The sequence below is a fragment of the Equus quagga genome, chromosome 3 (genome assembly GCF_021613505.1).
Source record: "Equus quagga isolate Etosha38 chromosome 3, UCLA_HA_Equagga_1.0, whole genome shotgun sequence".
Taxonomy (NCBI): Eukaryota; Metazoa; Chordata; class Mammalia; order Perissodactyla; family Equidae; genus Equus; species Equus quagga.
The window spans coordinates 77,364,864-77,381,989 of NC_060269.1; the positions used below are offsets into that span (position 1 = coordinate 77,364,864).

The following is a 17,126-nucleotide window of genomic DNA, read 5'->3' on the forward strand; positions in this document are numbered from 1 at the left end:
GTGCATTATTAAATGATGATGTAATCACTGATGAATGTGGCACCATTATTTGAACTAGATGAGTGCTGAAAATGCAGAAATGATCAGGAAATGCAGATACTGAGAAGTAAATGTCTTTATTAACTTTATTGATTTAAAAAAATCAAAGCAGAGACAGTTTTTCATACTTAATAAAACAGAGAATAAAGCACATTCATAAAATTGAGAGTAGAAGATATAATGTATTAATTATTAGATTTTTCTGCAACCTTGCAGGTCGTATTTAAGAATGTCACATTGTGCTGTTTGATTAGAGCTTTCCTGCGCATTCAAGTGGCACTGTATATCAGCTTTAATTTGTATTGTCCAGCTTTTAATGGTATACATTAAAAATGATTAGTATGAAAACATTATTTAATTTGCCCCGAATAACCAAATTTCCAAAGATTTTAGATATTATATTGTTTGGCTTAAAAGCTTTTCAGAGTGTAATATGTTTTGTAATATTAGATTAAATATGTTGCTTGGAAAAAAAGGGCAAAGGCAGTTGTTTTTACTAACTTTTGGAAGAAGGGAGGGGAGGAATAGAGAAGTAATGGGAATACTAAGAGTATTAAGAATTGAGCACTTTCATTTCATTCTGAAAAAAAAATCACGTTGTTTGCCAATATTAGGTCTTTAGAAATGTCTTGAAAACCTAATCTCTAAATTCAATGTATTGTTTATAAATATATTAGTTTTAGTCAAACACTGATTGGAATCAGAATTATATTCAAAGATTCAAAAAACTCATATTTTATTTTTAATAATGAATCTTGTAATAGAATGACCAAAAGTTTCAGAATACATAATTTATATGTTGAAGTGATATTCTCAATAATTTTTAAAAGGAATTCACCTCGGTTTTTAGTGTTATGTAATGAAATAAAGAATGCAAGATAGTGCTTTGTGCCCTGACATCCATGGGCATATGTTTGTACTGGTGATTTGGAGTGGGCAGGAGGGAGAAAGCGGAAGTCTTGACCACTGGCTTCCCCGAGTTCTGGGGGAGAATCACAGCCAGCCCCTAGTGCCTGCTGAATTAGCAGCCTGGCCCTCAGGCAGCAGCTTTTAAAGTGTGCAGATAAATTTCTTTCATAGGAAGGCTGGGAGGCGGGTGATTTTACCCGCTCCCTCTGTGCTGAGCCATTGGGGGGTAACTGTAGGGAGTTCTGTACCCGTTAAGAATTGCTTCTTTGTTTGCTGTAGTCTTGTGGGTCTTCTGGACACAAGCCTATTGGCTTTCAGAGTTGGGTGTTTTGGGAGCCCTTCCTTCTGGTGGGAGTCTTAAAATTTGGGATGCTAGATGTGGGTTCTAAACCCTTCACTCCTCAGAGAGAAGCGAGGACTTGGGAGCATCCTCCTGATTGTTTGGTGCTGTGCTGGGAGTGGAATTTATGGAGAGTATGTCTCAACCTTTCCTACCTGTTTTATTTGGGTATTTTCTCACTCCCCTGATGTGTAGGAATCACTCAGCTAGTTTCTGGATCTAGTTGAGAGATCAGAGGGAATTGTTCTGAGTGTAGCTGTACGTTTGGTGTGCTTGCGGAGAGGGGAGATCAGGAGTCTCCCATGTTGCCACCTTGGTGTATTCCCAGTAAATATTCAATTTTCATTATTTTAATTTTTAATTAATCATTGATTTTTATTTATTCGCTAATTTTATTTTTTGTTTGAAAATCAGCCATTTATGTCCTTTTTCATTTTCTGTTGTAGAATTTATATTTTTCTTATTGCTTTCTAAGAGATATTCATCTGTTACAGAGAAGAATCCATCAACAACAACTATGCTGCTAAGAATAGTTAATTGCTAATTGGAATTTATTGTTTAAGTTTTTTGCAATAATCTACATGTAAAAGTCTTAAATTTTTAGTTAGACATTAATTGATCTTTTCCTTCAGGTTTATTCTATTGAGTCTTTTCTTTTTGTAGTAATAAGGCCCTTATCTTCTTGAAACTAGCTAAATAAATACATTTATATTAGTTCTTATGTTCTTTTTTCACTCACCATTTTAAATCTTTGCTTTAGGAAATATTTCAAACATTTGAAAAAGGACAGAGAATAACATAAAGATTTTTCACAGTCCTCATACTGCTCTATCAAACTCACATACTGCCATATATTTTAAATATCCTCAAACAAGGGTAAAACAATCTAAACTCCAGTTTATATAGGGTTTGCGGCTTTCTTTTAACCCTGCTCACTATCGAACTGAGTGATAGTAGATCAGCTAATCCACAGCTCCTGTTCAAGTTGATTTGTATATATCTTTGACCAATTTTCACTGTCTAGTAGGTATTCATCTAGAACAATTCTGCTGGATTAAATTCCCTCCATCTCCATCCACTCCCAGCCTATTTTTCCAGCACTTTGAACCCATGGAGTTCATGGAAGACAACAGTGCTAAGTACTACTGTCACCACACAAAGGGCCCAATCTCCTTGCTGTGATACAAAAGCCAATCCATTAAGAGGCAAGATGGTCCTAGAGAAAGGGCTTTTATTAAGCAATGAGCTAGCTAATCGAAAGATGGTGGACTAATGGCTCAAATGACTATCTTAAGGGGAAGACAGAATCTTGAAGCAGTTATATTTGGCCAGTGGGCTATAGAGGAGGATGTCAGGAATGTTGACCATCTGGTGCTATAGACTGGGGGTCCCCACACCAGGCCTTTTCAGCTGTCATTGATGATGGGTGCCACCAAAGAATTTCTGTCAGGGTCACCACATTCCTAAGGAACTCTAAAGAACAAAGTTATTGTCTTATTGCAGCTGGGAGGTATATAGCTAAGCAAGGGTCAGAAATCATGATGCACGCAGTTTTCTTTGTTTCAGTTATTTATTGTCTATCCTATGTGCAACCCAAAGTGTGTCCTGGGTGAGCTACTTAGAGCTTATCCATAGTTACAATATAGCTTCCTTCCTACAGTATAGCTTCCCTTGTGCCAAACTCCTGTTGAGCTGGTATCACTACTATTTGAATAGTTTCTTTCTATCCCTGACTATCATGTTTTACTTTCATGATGGGTCTTCCTACAAATCTGTGTTCTATGGCTGGTTCCCCTATTCTCTATGAGTGACAGATTTCAATAGTTACAGAAATATAGGTTGATTACTTTTCCTATAAAACAAAGTTTAAATTGATTAAAGATTTAAATGTTAAATTAAAAAAATTGGATTTGGGGCTGGCCCCGTGGCCGAGTGGTTAAGTTTGTGCGCTCCGCTTTGGCAGCCCAGGTTTCACCGGTTCGGATCCTGGGCACGGACCTAGCACCACTCATCAAGCCATGCTGAGGTGGTGTCCCACGTAGCAGAACTAGAAGGACCTACAGCTAGAATATACAACTATGTACTGAGGGGCTTTGGGAGGGAAAGAAGAAGAAGAAGAAGGAGAAAGAGAAGGAGGAGGGGGAGGGGGAGGGGAGGGGGAGGGGAGGAGGAGGAGGGGGAGGGGAGGAGAAGAAGGAGAAAAAGAAGATTGGCAACAGATGTTAGCTCAGGTGCCAATCTTTGGAAAAAAAATTTGGATTAGAAAAATCTTTGATTCCAAAGGACTTTTTGAACAAAGCATGAAATGGGGGAATCATAAAGGAAAAATCGGATAATTGTGACTTCAAAGACTTAAACACTTTCGATAGCAAAACTAATAAAAACTTACTACAAAACACCTTATTAAAAATAAACAAAACTCTTAAAATTTCCAAATTATAAGACAAATGCTATAAGGAAAGGCAGAAGAAAAATTATAAACTAAGAATAATATTTTAGGCACATGTGGAAGATAAAGGCTATTCCCTTAATATACAAGAAGAGTTTGTAAAACAAGAAAGAAAAAAAGATGAAGAATTCAATTAGAAAATTAGCTATAGAAATCTAATAAATACATGAAAAGATGCTCAAATTCACTTGAAATTAAGAGAAATATAAATTTAAAAAAAGCAAAATTTTTTCTCATTTATGAGATTTTAAAAAGACAATACTCAGTGTTGGCAAGGGTAGGAGAAATAGATATACGATTGGAAGAGTTTAAATTGATAAAAACCTCTCTGAAGCTACTTGATAATTTCAACCAAAAGTTAAATTGCACATATCCCTTGGCTTAACAATTGAACTTTTCAGGAATTTATCTTATTGACATTTGCCCAGAAGTGTATACAATATACGTATGTTTTCATTTATTGTGTCCTTCTGTATAACAACGCAGAGGTGGAAATGAGTTAGATGGTCATCAGCAAAGGCTGGTTAAAGTAACGGTGTAGAATAATACAGGAGTCACTTTTGGCGGATGGGACTGTGCAGATTGGTTCTTTTCTCCTTTATACTTCAAATTTTTACAAGGAGAATGTTATTTAAAATGCAGGACTGTAGTGATGGGAAGGGAAAAGAGAACAATACCTGATTGCATCAAAGATCATCTATACCGGCCCAGTGATCTGTGTGATGGAGATCTTGGGTCTCTGAGCCAGGAACAGACAGGGGATGCAGGATGCAAATCTTCTCTCTTTTTATGCGAATTGATATTATGTATTGCAGGTGAACAAAGTATTTTATGCCAATTTTTGTTTGCCCTTCAGGACTAAAGGATTCCAATATCAGATATTCCTCTTTACTTCTGGTTTATTGGCTCTTTTTGTTCATTTCATTTTACTTTTGTTTTATTGCATTTTTCTTTTTGTTCTGTATTTGCCATGAGTTCCCTGGCAAATTTGGAGTGGCTTCATGAGAGATGTGAATTAGATGCTCTTCTAAACTGAAACTATGACCTTTTCTTTCTTTCTTACACGTCTTCTTTTTAATCTGCTTTTGTGCATGCTTAGTTGACTTTCACTTTTATTTTACAGACATTTATATAGACTATTTTTATAAATCAGAAATTTGTGTTTCTCAGGGTAGTCGTATCTTTAGGATATTGAAAATATTTGTTTTACAATACCAGAACCTAGAACTAGAAAATTTACATTTTCTTCAATATATTGAAATGTAGATTCCAAATAACTGTAACAAAGACATTTCAGTTGGTTCAATAAGTAAGGTTTTAAAAAAATTGGTTCATGTCCCTGAAAGGCATGGAAAAGGTTAAAATAAGGTTTTTTTAGCATGATATTTCTTCAATACTGTTAATAAATGATAGATGCCTCTATCCTGAGTTTTGTTTTGTTCACATCTCATAAAGATATTTGTTAAGTTATGTTTAGCCCATAATCAAGTTACAATTCTATGTCAGTCTTTGTGCATTTTGTCATTTGCAACAGATGTACTGATAATTTTTTAAACTGCATGTTCTAAAATTAATTTATTTCTGACACTGAAGAGTATATTATTTTCAAATAGTACTTGTAATTTTGGAAAAGTAGTTATTTGGAAAAAAAATCAAGTAGTACCCAAATATCTAATCTATTAGTTAACTCATATTTATCAAGAGTATGTATAATCATAACTGAAATTGAAGTAGTACTCACCTGTGTGCCTGGCTCTCTGAGTTGCACGTATATTAACTCATTTAATCCTTACAACAACTATCAGAGGTGAGAACTATTATTATCATACCCATTTTATGGACAAGGAAATTGAGACATAAGAGTTATCCATGGTCATATGGTTAGCAGAAATAGTGAGCCACAGCTGAACCCAGACAACACAGCTTCAGAGTCCATAGCCTCTACTACTGGTCGACACTAACACCAGCACTTGGTAAAGACTCAGTAGATTTTTGTTGGGCTGATAGACCAATAGTGAAATAGTGCAACATTTAAAAACTATCATTTAAGTAGCATTTTGTTTATAGTACAGGGGAAGCAGTATACCAAATTCTTCAAAACAAAGGAAAGGAAGAAATAAGGACATTGACTTTTTTATTTCAGATGATAATTTTCTTGATGACTCTGGAAAACAGTGATAAGATCTTTGAAGCCCTTTCATTTTCTCTTTTATTCTGCTTTTGTTTCTTTATCTATTCAGTTAACAAACACTTAGTATCACTGAAAAGTGTGCTATTAAATTTGACTCCATATATAAGCTTATTTGAAGAATTTTTTAGTGTTACATAGGCATCATAAGTCTGGAAGAAGATGAGGTATTTAAAATATATTTTGGTCAAAAGAAAAGATATTTATAGGAATATTAGGGGAGAATAATTAGGTTTCCTTCATTCCACATGTACAATTTGCCTTTTGCTATTGAGATCTGCAATCTACGTGTCATAAAATGGAAAACAGTTCTTTTTTGTGTGTGGTTAACATCACCAGAGCTCCCTATCTTTCTCTCTGTCTAGACAATGTTCATTTCCTGTCCTTCCATACCTCATTGGTCTTAAACACCTTGTTTTCTCTTCTCTCTGTCTTTTTGATAGTTTCTTCCTCTGTCATAAACTCTACGACTCTGTGACTAGATATAACCATAATTATTTTTGAAGTCTTTTTAAATTTTAAGGTAAATTTACAGTTGCAAAACCCAGTTCAAATTTGGGATGCTAAGATATTTATAGCTTACAGAAAGCAAGCCTGCATCATTCTGCCTGCTCTTTGCTTGCTATGGGAGAGGCAACTTCCAAATGTGAGTAGTTCTATGACTCATCTCCATGCCAATTTCATAGGAAGAAGAGAAAAGAAAAAGACACATCTCCTGCAGGGTGACCCACTAAATATTTCTGAAGATAACCTTTAGCACACAGCATGGTGGGAGGGGGTCTGATGAGTGGATGAGGTACTTGAAGGCCTTCTTGAGACTAATAATAAGGCTATGAATAGAACCCAGCAATTCTGGCTTAAAGTTCTGTGATATTTCAGTTGTACTATCTTGAAATGATCCTTCTTTTTATATAAGGAGTAATTCTTGCCAAGGTGGATGTAAGTAGAGGATGGTAGTGGTCATTTGATTTCAAAAAGTTTGAACACAACAAATTGATTAGAATCTTACTTGTAGAAATTTCTCTAGGGTTAATGAACAATTTTCACAACTCTACTATTCAAATTCACACATCCCTCAAAAGTCACACTCAAAATTTACCTCTTCTAAGTTTTCTAAGTTTATCAAGATGATTTTAGTGCTGTATCCAAATCTGTCCAACTGGCTCTGGGAGCAATTATATTCTTTTTTTAAGAACCACTTATTAACTTTCCTCATTAAATTTCCTCATTAACTTTTCGCATTCAACTTACAAAAGAATTAACTTTGGGATTTGTATTGAGTTGATAAAACTCTGAAGAAATGATATCACGTCAATTAGAGCTATTATAACTGGCAATAATCTATGCTTTTTTCTGTCTCATAAGTATTAGCATTTACAAGAAGAGAAAGGTTATATCGGCCGTTTCTGTTCATGTGTTTTATTTTAATCTGCTGAGATATACATATTTTCTATAAAGTCAGTGTCAAAGGTGGTCCTGAAAAGTTCAAGCATCAAAAGTAAAAGTCTACTTTTTTGATAGCACAGAGAAAGAAATGCATCTCACATAAAATATTAATCAAATTTAACTACCTGGAGACACACTGTAATGATTTTGTGAAAGTTAGTCCTTAATCAGTTTGAATAGATGTATCCATACTTTCACATCATTGCTGAGATTATAAATTACATCCGTCTTTATTAGAAATAGGAAAATCCTTAGGGAAAGCAGTACTTGAACAGTCTTTACACAACATACATTTAATGTAGAACTGCTTCTATGTGAGGCAAATTTAAGCACTGTGGGGTTTGAAAATGCTTTCAAGGCACAATGTCAGCCCTACTGTTATGGGGAAACTCAGCCATAGGGCCAAACATGGTAGCGAAGGCTTTGAGGTAGAAAGATACTGATAGATTCATTCATTCATTCATTCATTCATTAGCTCATATATCCACTCATTGGTTAAAAAATATTCATTGATCCCTTACTGTGTGCAAGGCACTTGCCATCACTGATGATACAATGATGAACAAGACAAATGCTTTCTGAACCTTCTAGAAGCTTACATACCTATGTAAATGAGTGATATTAAACAAGTCATTGAAAACTCGTTTAACTGCAAGTGTAACAACTGCGGCACAGTTCAGAGCTGTGTATTCTGGAAGTGTATCACAGGAGATCTGACAGAGCTGATGGATTAAGGGAAGATGTGAGACCCAAAGGATGAGCAGGAATTAGAGAACAAAGCCAATAAGCCGTGGGCCGAAATAGTTTTTGAATAGAGATCGTCTAATACCCTGGAAAGCAGTCTAGAAGCAAGTTAATTTTTACAGTTCTAGTGTCCTCAAAGTCGGAGAGCTACTTTGACTGAAATTACCAGTTGCCTATCCCATATTTATTCTCTTTTCATTTCTTACCATCAGAACCCAATTTTGTTTAGAAGAATAACATGTTCAGATAAAACAACTCCTTTTTTCAAGTTCCCTTATAGCTGCAGGGTGGTTTTAACTAATGCGAGGAAAGAAAGTTACTGGATTGGGCTTCCAGGAGAGTTCCTCAGCGAAGTCTGTTTCAGCTGTTAAACATAATTTTTTGCCTTTTGTCCTTTCCCTTCATTTTTGAAATGAGAATGCTACATCAGGAGGTTGGTCACTGTCTTGAGAACATAAGGATGAGGGTCGCAGGCTAAGTATGGTACAGCAGAAAGCATGAAAGGGCCTAGGTGCCCAGTGTTATTGTGGAGCCTCTATGCTTCTGGATTCTTATTGTCAGTCTTCTTTAATTTGCGAGAATAAAAGAAAAATTAATCTGGAAATATGTAGGGTAAAAAATTAATCTGCAAATATGAGGTAAATATTCCGCATAATCTTATCTGAAGAAACAGTGCCATCCTTCTCATCAGATGGCTTTATCCTCTTTCTGTTCTTGTGTTGACAAAGAAAGAAAGAAACATTCAAATAAATATGATATATTTCTTTAATGTGCTATTTATATGTTTTTATGTTTATATAAACAATAAGTAATAGAAGAATTGAAAAGTGAAGGATATCACTTCTCGTAAGGTGATCAAGAATGCTTCATGGAAGGGGTTCTACTTGAACTGGGTTTTACAACTGTAAATTTGCCTTCAAGTTTAAAAAGGCTTTGAATGCCAAGGAGAATTTTTTGATTTTTTTTTCCCCATTGGCACTCAGGAGCCAATGAACGTTTCCAGCAGATTTCTGTTATGTTTTATTACAATAGCTTATTTGCTACTGGGAGGCAGATGGTTTGAGACTGGAAGACCTAAGGATTAAAGGCGCAGTCAGTACAGTTGTCAAGCAGCGTTTTAAAACTTCTACCGGGATCTTTCTGGTAGTAAAGGAAAGAGAGGGATAAAGTGAGAGAAGTTACAGTGGATTTAACTTTGATGATTTTTAGATATGGTAGCTAAAGGTGAAGAAAAGTGCAGGCCAGCTTTCTATTTTCAGTCCTGGTTAAATAAGGATTCTTGTAGGCAGGTGAGAAAGGATAGTTGGTTGGGCAGTTGGGGAAGGGAAGATGTGAGTTTTATTTTAAGGCTACCTGAGAATAATGAAGCGGAAATGTCAGCAAACAGCTGGAAATTTGTGATTCAAGTGTGAATTGCATAATGCTATGTTGGTGAAATCAGTGGTTTATTGCTTACATGATTTCATGAACTAGCACTTTCTGTTCTTCTTTACTGAGCCTTGAAGTGTCATGGTATAGCTGACAATTCTAGTTCCTCTCATAAAACAGCATGAGGATAAAGGGTCTTTTCTAGGTGCCAGGAGAATACAGAAAATAAAATCAATGTTTTCTATTTTTGCCTATCACTTACTATTAACATTATAATTTCATATCTATATTAAAATATTTCTCTTTCTAAAATAGCTCTTATTCTTTTCTAAGTAATGTATTTAAAGAGGCATGTGTTTAGAATGATGAATATTAGGAAAGCTGAAAAATGGCAGGGGTGAATGTTTGTAACTCTAATTTGCAATAGGCAAAACAGAGATAATTTGATTATCAACTGAAATGCCTTTCTTCTCTGTAAAGCCAAAATTAAGCAACTTGGATAAGCATGTTGGTAAATTGCTTTAATCAAAGTTTTCTGCATATTCAGACAAACTTCACTACATTTATGGCCTATACATTTTTCAGCATTTACGTTTGATTAAAGACTTTAATTCAAAGCTTTGATTGAAAGTTTCATTAAGGACTTCTCAAGTCACTTCACTGATATGAGAAGCTTCATTATAAAAGTTCCAATGACTTCTTAATAATTATATATTTGGCTTTTAAAATAAAATTTTAGACTAGAATATACCTAGCTGTGAAATAACAGCTAGAACAAGTTGCTCAAAAACTTAAAGCTCATTTTAGCCCAAATCATAGTAGTGAGTGATTTTTTATTGTATTGTGCTACCTAGTAATTTATTTATACATATATGTATCACTAGAAACAGAAATGGAAGAACATTTATTTCATTACTTGAAAGGAGTAGTTCTGGTTTAATTGCCTAGAATTTTAACACTAGAGTATGAATTTCTGTTACATAGCTACTGCTATTAGATCTGTTGTATATTGCTGTGGGCTCATTCTAGTGAGAGCTTGTCTGCTAAGCATGACAAGACTGAGATTCCACTCTGTCTTTTTGGCTCTGCACCTTCTTTCACGTTGCCCTTCTGGGTTTTTGACTGAGAGCCTGAGGATTTGTTTTTCTTCCCCCTTGCAAGTTCTACCCTGCACAAGTTTTCAGCTTTATCCTTTAACTTCCTACCCAATCAGGTTGAAAATTCGCCAAATATCTTGAAGAAGAAGTTTGTGTTTGTTGCTGTTCCTTGATCCAGTGTGACTTTGGTTCCTAAACATCACTGGACTACAGGTTTTACTCTGTCTCTCCAGCCCAGACTGCTCTTCTTGGATCTGCTCTAGAACTCAGCACATATTCCATAGCAAAGAGCCAGTGATGGATTTGAGCTCCCCTAGTCTTCAGTCTTTCATGTTAGACTAGGCGACCTTCAAAGTTCCACTAGTTTCTCTTTCCCTTAGCATAATCTGTCTGCCTGTAACAAACCTAGTCTTTAGCTCTTCCCCTGACTTGGGAAATGCCCATATGGAAGAAAGCAGCTTACAGTGTCAACTCACATAGGAAGGGCTCTTCCCTTTTTAGAATTTAGTACAAAAAGACCTCTTTGCTCCCACAGATCTCTGATATCTTTAAAAATATTATTTTAACATTTTACCATTTTGGAAAGGTAACAATAGTTTACGAAAACCTACTCATTGGTGGAAGTAGCTATTTTAATTACAAATAAAATGTGTTAAGACGGAAAGCAATTTAGAAATAAACGGTCACCATTATTCAAAATATTAATAGCTTGATTTACCAGAATAATATGATAATTTTAAATTTGTGTGCACAGTTCCACCTATATGCAAAGCTAATATGGATATAATTACAGGAGAAACATGCAAATTAAAAAGTAAAGATAAACCTCTTCTATTCTATTTATCTGTTAGATCTATCCTTAAAAGACAGAATAAAGTTGACCATCCAGTGATGTGACTGATCAAGAAAAAATGACGTACATAATAAGTATCAAAAAGGTAAAGAAGGACACCACTCCACATTCTAGAAGCAATGAACATACAATTAATTTTTAATACATTTGAAAACCTAAGTGAAATGGACAACCTTCACTAAGGAGAAACAGAATCCAGAGTTGCTATATTATGAAAAAATGTCGAGTTTTCAGTGAAGACTTATTAGATATACAAATATGTAAACTCGGGAAAAAGCAATCGAGAAACTTACTCAGGTTAAGACTAGACATTGTCTTTAGCAGATGAAGACTTCAAAACAGCTATTATAAATATTTTCAAGGAATTAATGGGATTTATGTTTAAATAATGAAATTAAAATATGTTGATAGTTAACCAAGAGAGAATCTCAATAGAAAAATAGAAACAAATAAGCAAGCCAGCAAACAAAAGAACCCAAAACGAATTCTGAAGTTGTAAAGGATAATAATGTAATGAAAAATTCTCCAACTGGACTCAACAGCAGATTTGAGATGACAGAAGACAGAATCAGTGAAGTAAAAGGTAGCTTAATGGAAATCATTGAATCTGAAAAACAAAGAGAAAAAGATTGAACAAAATGAGCGGTTTCAGAGTCTTCTGGGTCAGTGTCACATATTACAATGTATATGTAATGGAGTCCCAAAGGAAAGATGAGAAAGAAAGGGGCAGAGAAAGACATTTGAAGAAATAGTAGCCGAAATTATCCAAGTTTTAATGAAAAACATGAATATACAAATGTAGGAACCTCAATGAAATGCAAGTAGGATAAATACAAAGAGAACCCAGACTTACACACATCATAGTCAAACTGCTGAAAACCAAAAACAAAGAGAACACCTTGACAGCAAAAACAATTGATTGCATTCAGTGGAATCGATAGGATTCACTGTGAACTTCTCATCAGAAACAGTGGAGGCCAGGAATCAGTGAGATGACATATTCAAAATGCTGACAGAAAAGAAGTCAACCAAGAAGTCTATATCCAATCAAACTATTGTTAAAAAATGAATCTGAAATAAAGACATCCCCAAATTTTCCAGCATAGCTTGGTAAAGAAAAATTTATTCTGAGACTAGAACTCAGGTTCAGCCCTCATTTGCAGTGTGTTGCAGCTTGGAAGACAGCTCAGGGACTGAATGCTCTATTCCTTGCTGGGCCCAAAGTGTTTAACTGTGGGTGTTTGGAGTTTTGGAAGAGCATACATGCAACTTAACAAGTCCCAGGTCAGAGGGTATATACAATTTTACATGTTAAAATGACAGGGAACAAGGATGGGAAGAATTGTGAATTTAGATGAAATCAAGAGCTGGTCTCTGTGGCTATGGGTCAGCTAGCCTTGGGTTCTAAGTGGTTAATGCAGGAGTACTGAAGATGGGGCGTTTTGCAGGGACTTCAACTTGCATAGCATAGAATCAAATCACAAAATATGTGAAATGGTTTTTCCAAAACGTAAACAGGTGACCTGCTTTCCTTTGAAGTTGGTTGAAACTAGTGACTTTTTTTCTTTTTTAATGCATGGGACACTGTCTTCATGTGATTCCCAACAACTTAATTACTTTTGATTTTTTTGTTTTTTGGGGCCTAAAATACTAGGGACTTTCTTTTTAAATATCCAGTTGGCATCTCTCTTCAGACCAGGACGATATCACTGAGGGTTACATGTGGTCCCACACCTAACAGAAATAATACTGATGATGATGATCATGGCAATGAAAGCAAACGCCAGTGCTTGCTATGTATCAGATACTATTCTAAGAATTTTGCATACATCGATTATTTCAGTTCTATGATTATTTATGTCATTTTCAGGTTGGGTTCTGGTTTTCCACATGAAGTCAGGAAACCTTAGACTTACCTTCAATTTGCACTGAGGCATGGCTTTTATTTCATCAGACATTTTAAGACGTTTTTCGTCAGTCTCTAGTTGCCTCTTTCAGTTTGTCCTTCTCCTGTTGCCTCTGGGAGCTGGACATAGCTGCTTACACTGCCAGTCCCCTCACTAGAGTGGACTTTTTAATGCTCTGTGTTTCTTTGAATAACTGGCTGCCAGTTCAAAGGCTGGCATGTAAGCCTATGTCCTAGATTCATGTCCTAGCTAAAAAATATACCAGGAAGATTTTAGTTTAGAATTATTATTGTACAATTATGTATTATTATTTTCAATTATTATTGACATTTTTAGCTTTTGTGCTGGGACTCAGATCCTGCTGTAGAGCATGTGGAATTCCCGAAACACAGGAACAAGATCAAATACTGGGTTTAAAAAAACAGAGGGGAGGGGACATGAGAAATGTCTATTATATCCACTCATCGTGTGCCTTTCCTGTTTTCCGTGATGTGTAAATGATCATCAACAGAGATTTGATGATCTTATCTATACATACTCTATTCTCCTGAAATCAGGTTTATGTACTATATACCGATATTGTTTAGCGCTGCCAGACGGGATTTCAGATTTGTCTTACTAATCATTAGCCTAGGAAATTTACTTAAAATATTAACCACTTTGTCAGATGAAATGAGAATTGAAGATGAGTAGGAAGAGCTCAGAAATATCAATAACAGACACAAGCAGGAAATAAGTTTTCAGAGAGGCATAAATATGCTGTAAGAAGAGGTGGTCATGAACAAGGGTAGTATATTTTCACTTGGTAGAGAAGCCAGTGAATCTATCGAAATTTAGGATAACTAGTTTGATGAACTTTCCTAGGTGGGAACACACTATTGTCAAAGAAAACTGATCACTGACGCAGTTTCTTACCTTTGCTTCAAGGCATTTAAAAAAATAAAAGTTTCCTGTGTGGCAGTAGCCAAATCCATCAGTCATATCTAGGCTAGGCACTGGAAGAAAGAATAGATGGTGACACCAAGCGGGATGTTAAGGAAACAGGAACAGTAATAGCTTCTCATAAGAAAATGAAAATGTGTAGTAGGGACCATGAAGAACTTTGCAAAACTTCTCTAAATGGTCAGGGTATATTGTGTACTCACAATGTCTGTGCTTTAGCATTCTCTTGTACTTTCCTTTCACATACCACAGAAGCAGTCCAAAAAGATCCAAAAGTCATCTTTGGAACTACTGCTATTATCGCTTGTCCTCGGCCTATCCTTAGAAAATATACTCGATGCAGGCAAGAAGAAAACAACTGCTAAGGTTTTTTAGTTGACTTATCCATTATGACATCTGGTGTTTGACTCAGGACTTAAACCAGAAATATGGGGTTTTGTGTAAGAATCGCCTCTCCTACTCATGATTGGTACTCTTACCATATTTAGCAATCCTTTGCAAATGGAAGATAATGTTGTTGGCATATGCGTGAGGGTGATGATAGGAATATAAGAAACAAGAGAAAGTATGTTTTATAAAGTACGGCTCCTAGATGGACTTCAAAAGTATGCTTTCTCAGTATCCAGATTTGTTTGACTTATTTGAAACATTAAAATACTTCCCTATTAGCCCAAATCCTGATTGTTCAGTCTTGTTTTTTGCATTGAAATTAGCTTTTGTAGAATAGTAAGATTAGCTAACGCTTTTATAGAATCAGGTACCAATTTAAATATTTTACTTGTTTTAATTCATTTACTCCTCACAACAGCCCTGACGTATGACATAAATACTCTCATTTTCCCCACTTGCAGATGAGGAAACTGAGGATCACAGGGGTTAAGCAGCTTGTCTAGGGTCCCACAGGAAGTAAGGAGTAGATATTTGGATCCCAAGAAGTCTAGTGCCAGAGTCTACACCCTTAATCACAATAGTCTCCTGCCTACAAGAAAATCATTAAAACTTAAAAAGTTTGGTCTTTATACATAATACACATAAACAGATATGTTATATATGATATGTTATATTTTAAAATAATTTGAGGAAAACAAATTTTAAAAAATTTTCCTTGAGATGATTAGCTAATGGTTTATGTCATTAATTGTGCAGCAGATATGTGATATTTTATGTTTAATTTAGTTTGGAATTATTATTGTAGTTATTAATATCCATGTGGTTTATGTTGATTAAAATTGTTAATGTAACTGTGGAGCATATAAAGAGCCATAAATGATGAAAGGGGAAGCCTTTTAACTTAATTGGAATCTATTAAAAATGAAATGAGCGGACTCACTTGTAGAATACAGTATGCTCACATAGAACAGTAAAGCAGGAATAGTTTTGCTGCTTATGAAAGCAATCATTTCTCTCAATCTTATATGAAATTTGAAAATGAGAGTTGGATCTATATAATGAAGGCTATTATTTTTTAAGAATGTGGACCTAAATTTCATAATTCTGTTTATTTTACCTTAAATTTTGACAAGTGAATTTACACTGTAATTAGGAGGGCATAGATTTAGGGAAACTCTTTTAAATTTCTATTTTTAATGATGTATTACAGAAAATTTTCATATTTTTCTACTTATTCCATTGCTTAGTGTGAACATTTATACTATATTTTCCTGGGTATTTTCTATGTAAGATATGTTTGTGCTCATCCTTTGAAATTTTTTCAGGAAATTCCAGCACCAGGCAGCTATGATGTTCAAAAATCCTACGAGATGTCCCAAGTTCAACATAAATACATGCCACCTCATAGTTTCGTGGCTAAAATAAAACATGCCTCCTTTCTTAGCACAACTCCTCGTGGCCTGGACACAATGACTGATGGGCCAGGTAAGTATGGACTCTCCTTTTACGGCTATGGGGAAAAAATCTAAGATTGGCGTATTAAAATAGATGATTGTAAACATACATTTACATTTACCAAGCCTCTTTTAAGTGTGTAGGGCAGAAAAAACTCCTCACTTATTCCATGAAAGTTGTTAGACTTTTTTCAATGGTAAGATGATTTGTTTGGAGTTTTATGACTCTTGATTTTACCAAAGACAATCTTACCAATTTTACTAAAGCTGATGAAGTCATCTTCCATTGGAGAAAAACCTCACACTTAACATGCTAGAGTTGCTGGAGGAGAAAGGCACTCTACCCTGGTTTGGAAGATCAGTCATGGACAAGTTACACATCATGCGTGTCTCATGGAATCATTATAATTTTTCTCAAGTATCAAGAAAGCAGCTATATGAAAAGATAAATATTTATTTGGGGGGGGTTAAAATTCCAAAAATAATTTTGACTTTTAAAATTGGGATTAGTTCACCTACTGGTGATAGTGTTCTTGGACTAAAAATGGATGCAGCAACTTTCTCTGGTAATAAAGGTAAATTGGTAAGTATGTTATTTCACACAGGAAAACCAGATAGAGAATAGGAACAATGGTTTTCAGCAGTAATTTAAAAATTTGTTGACACTAGATAACCAAACTGTTGTAATGAATCTTTATGAGAATATGAACAGAAAAAAAGAACACAAAATGGAGAAACTCTTTCAACAGTTTTTAATGAAAAACCAAAGCAGGAGAATACAACCTGTCAAGCAAATCAGAATACCTGCAGACCCTGAGATCCACAGAGGCTTGCTTTGTCTTTTATTGTCTTTCAAGAATCAAGCATATTGTCAACTGAAAGGTCTGTTTTGAGTCAAAACTTAACTTTTCTTATTTTCTTTTTTTTGAGTTATTCTACCATGGTTGATTTCGTCAGGTTTTAGTTTTGTTATAAAGTACAATTCAAGCACGTTTAGTGT

At 35.1% G+C, this 17,126-nt stretch overlaps 1 protein-coding gene across 1 annotated transcript in view; it reads left to right on the top strand.

Moving 5' to 3' along the window:
- The window catches only part of STPG2 (sperm tail PG-rich repeat containing 2), a 298,151-nt gene that overhangs the window by 208,183 nt on the left and 72,842 nt on the right, over window positions 1-17,126 (top strand). Inside the window, exon 9 of the mRNA XM_046655746.1 lies at window positions 15,998-16,157. Within this exon, the coding sequence (XP_046511702.1) occupies window positions 15,998-16,157 (160 nt within the window). The remainder of the gene's footprint in view (window positions 1-15,997; window positions 16,158-17,126) is intronic.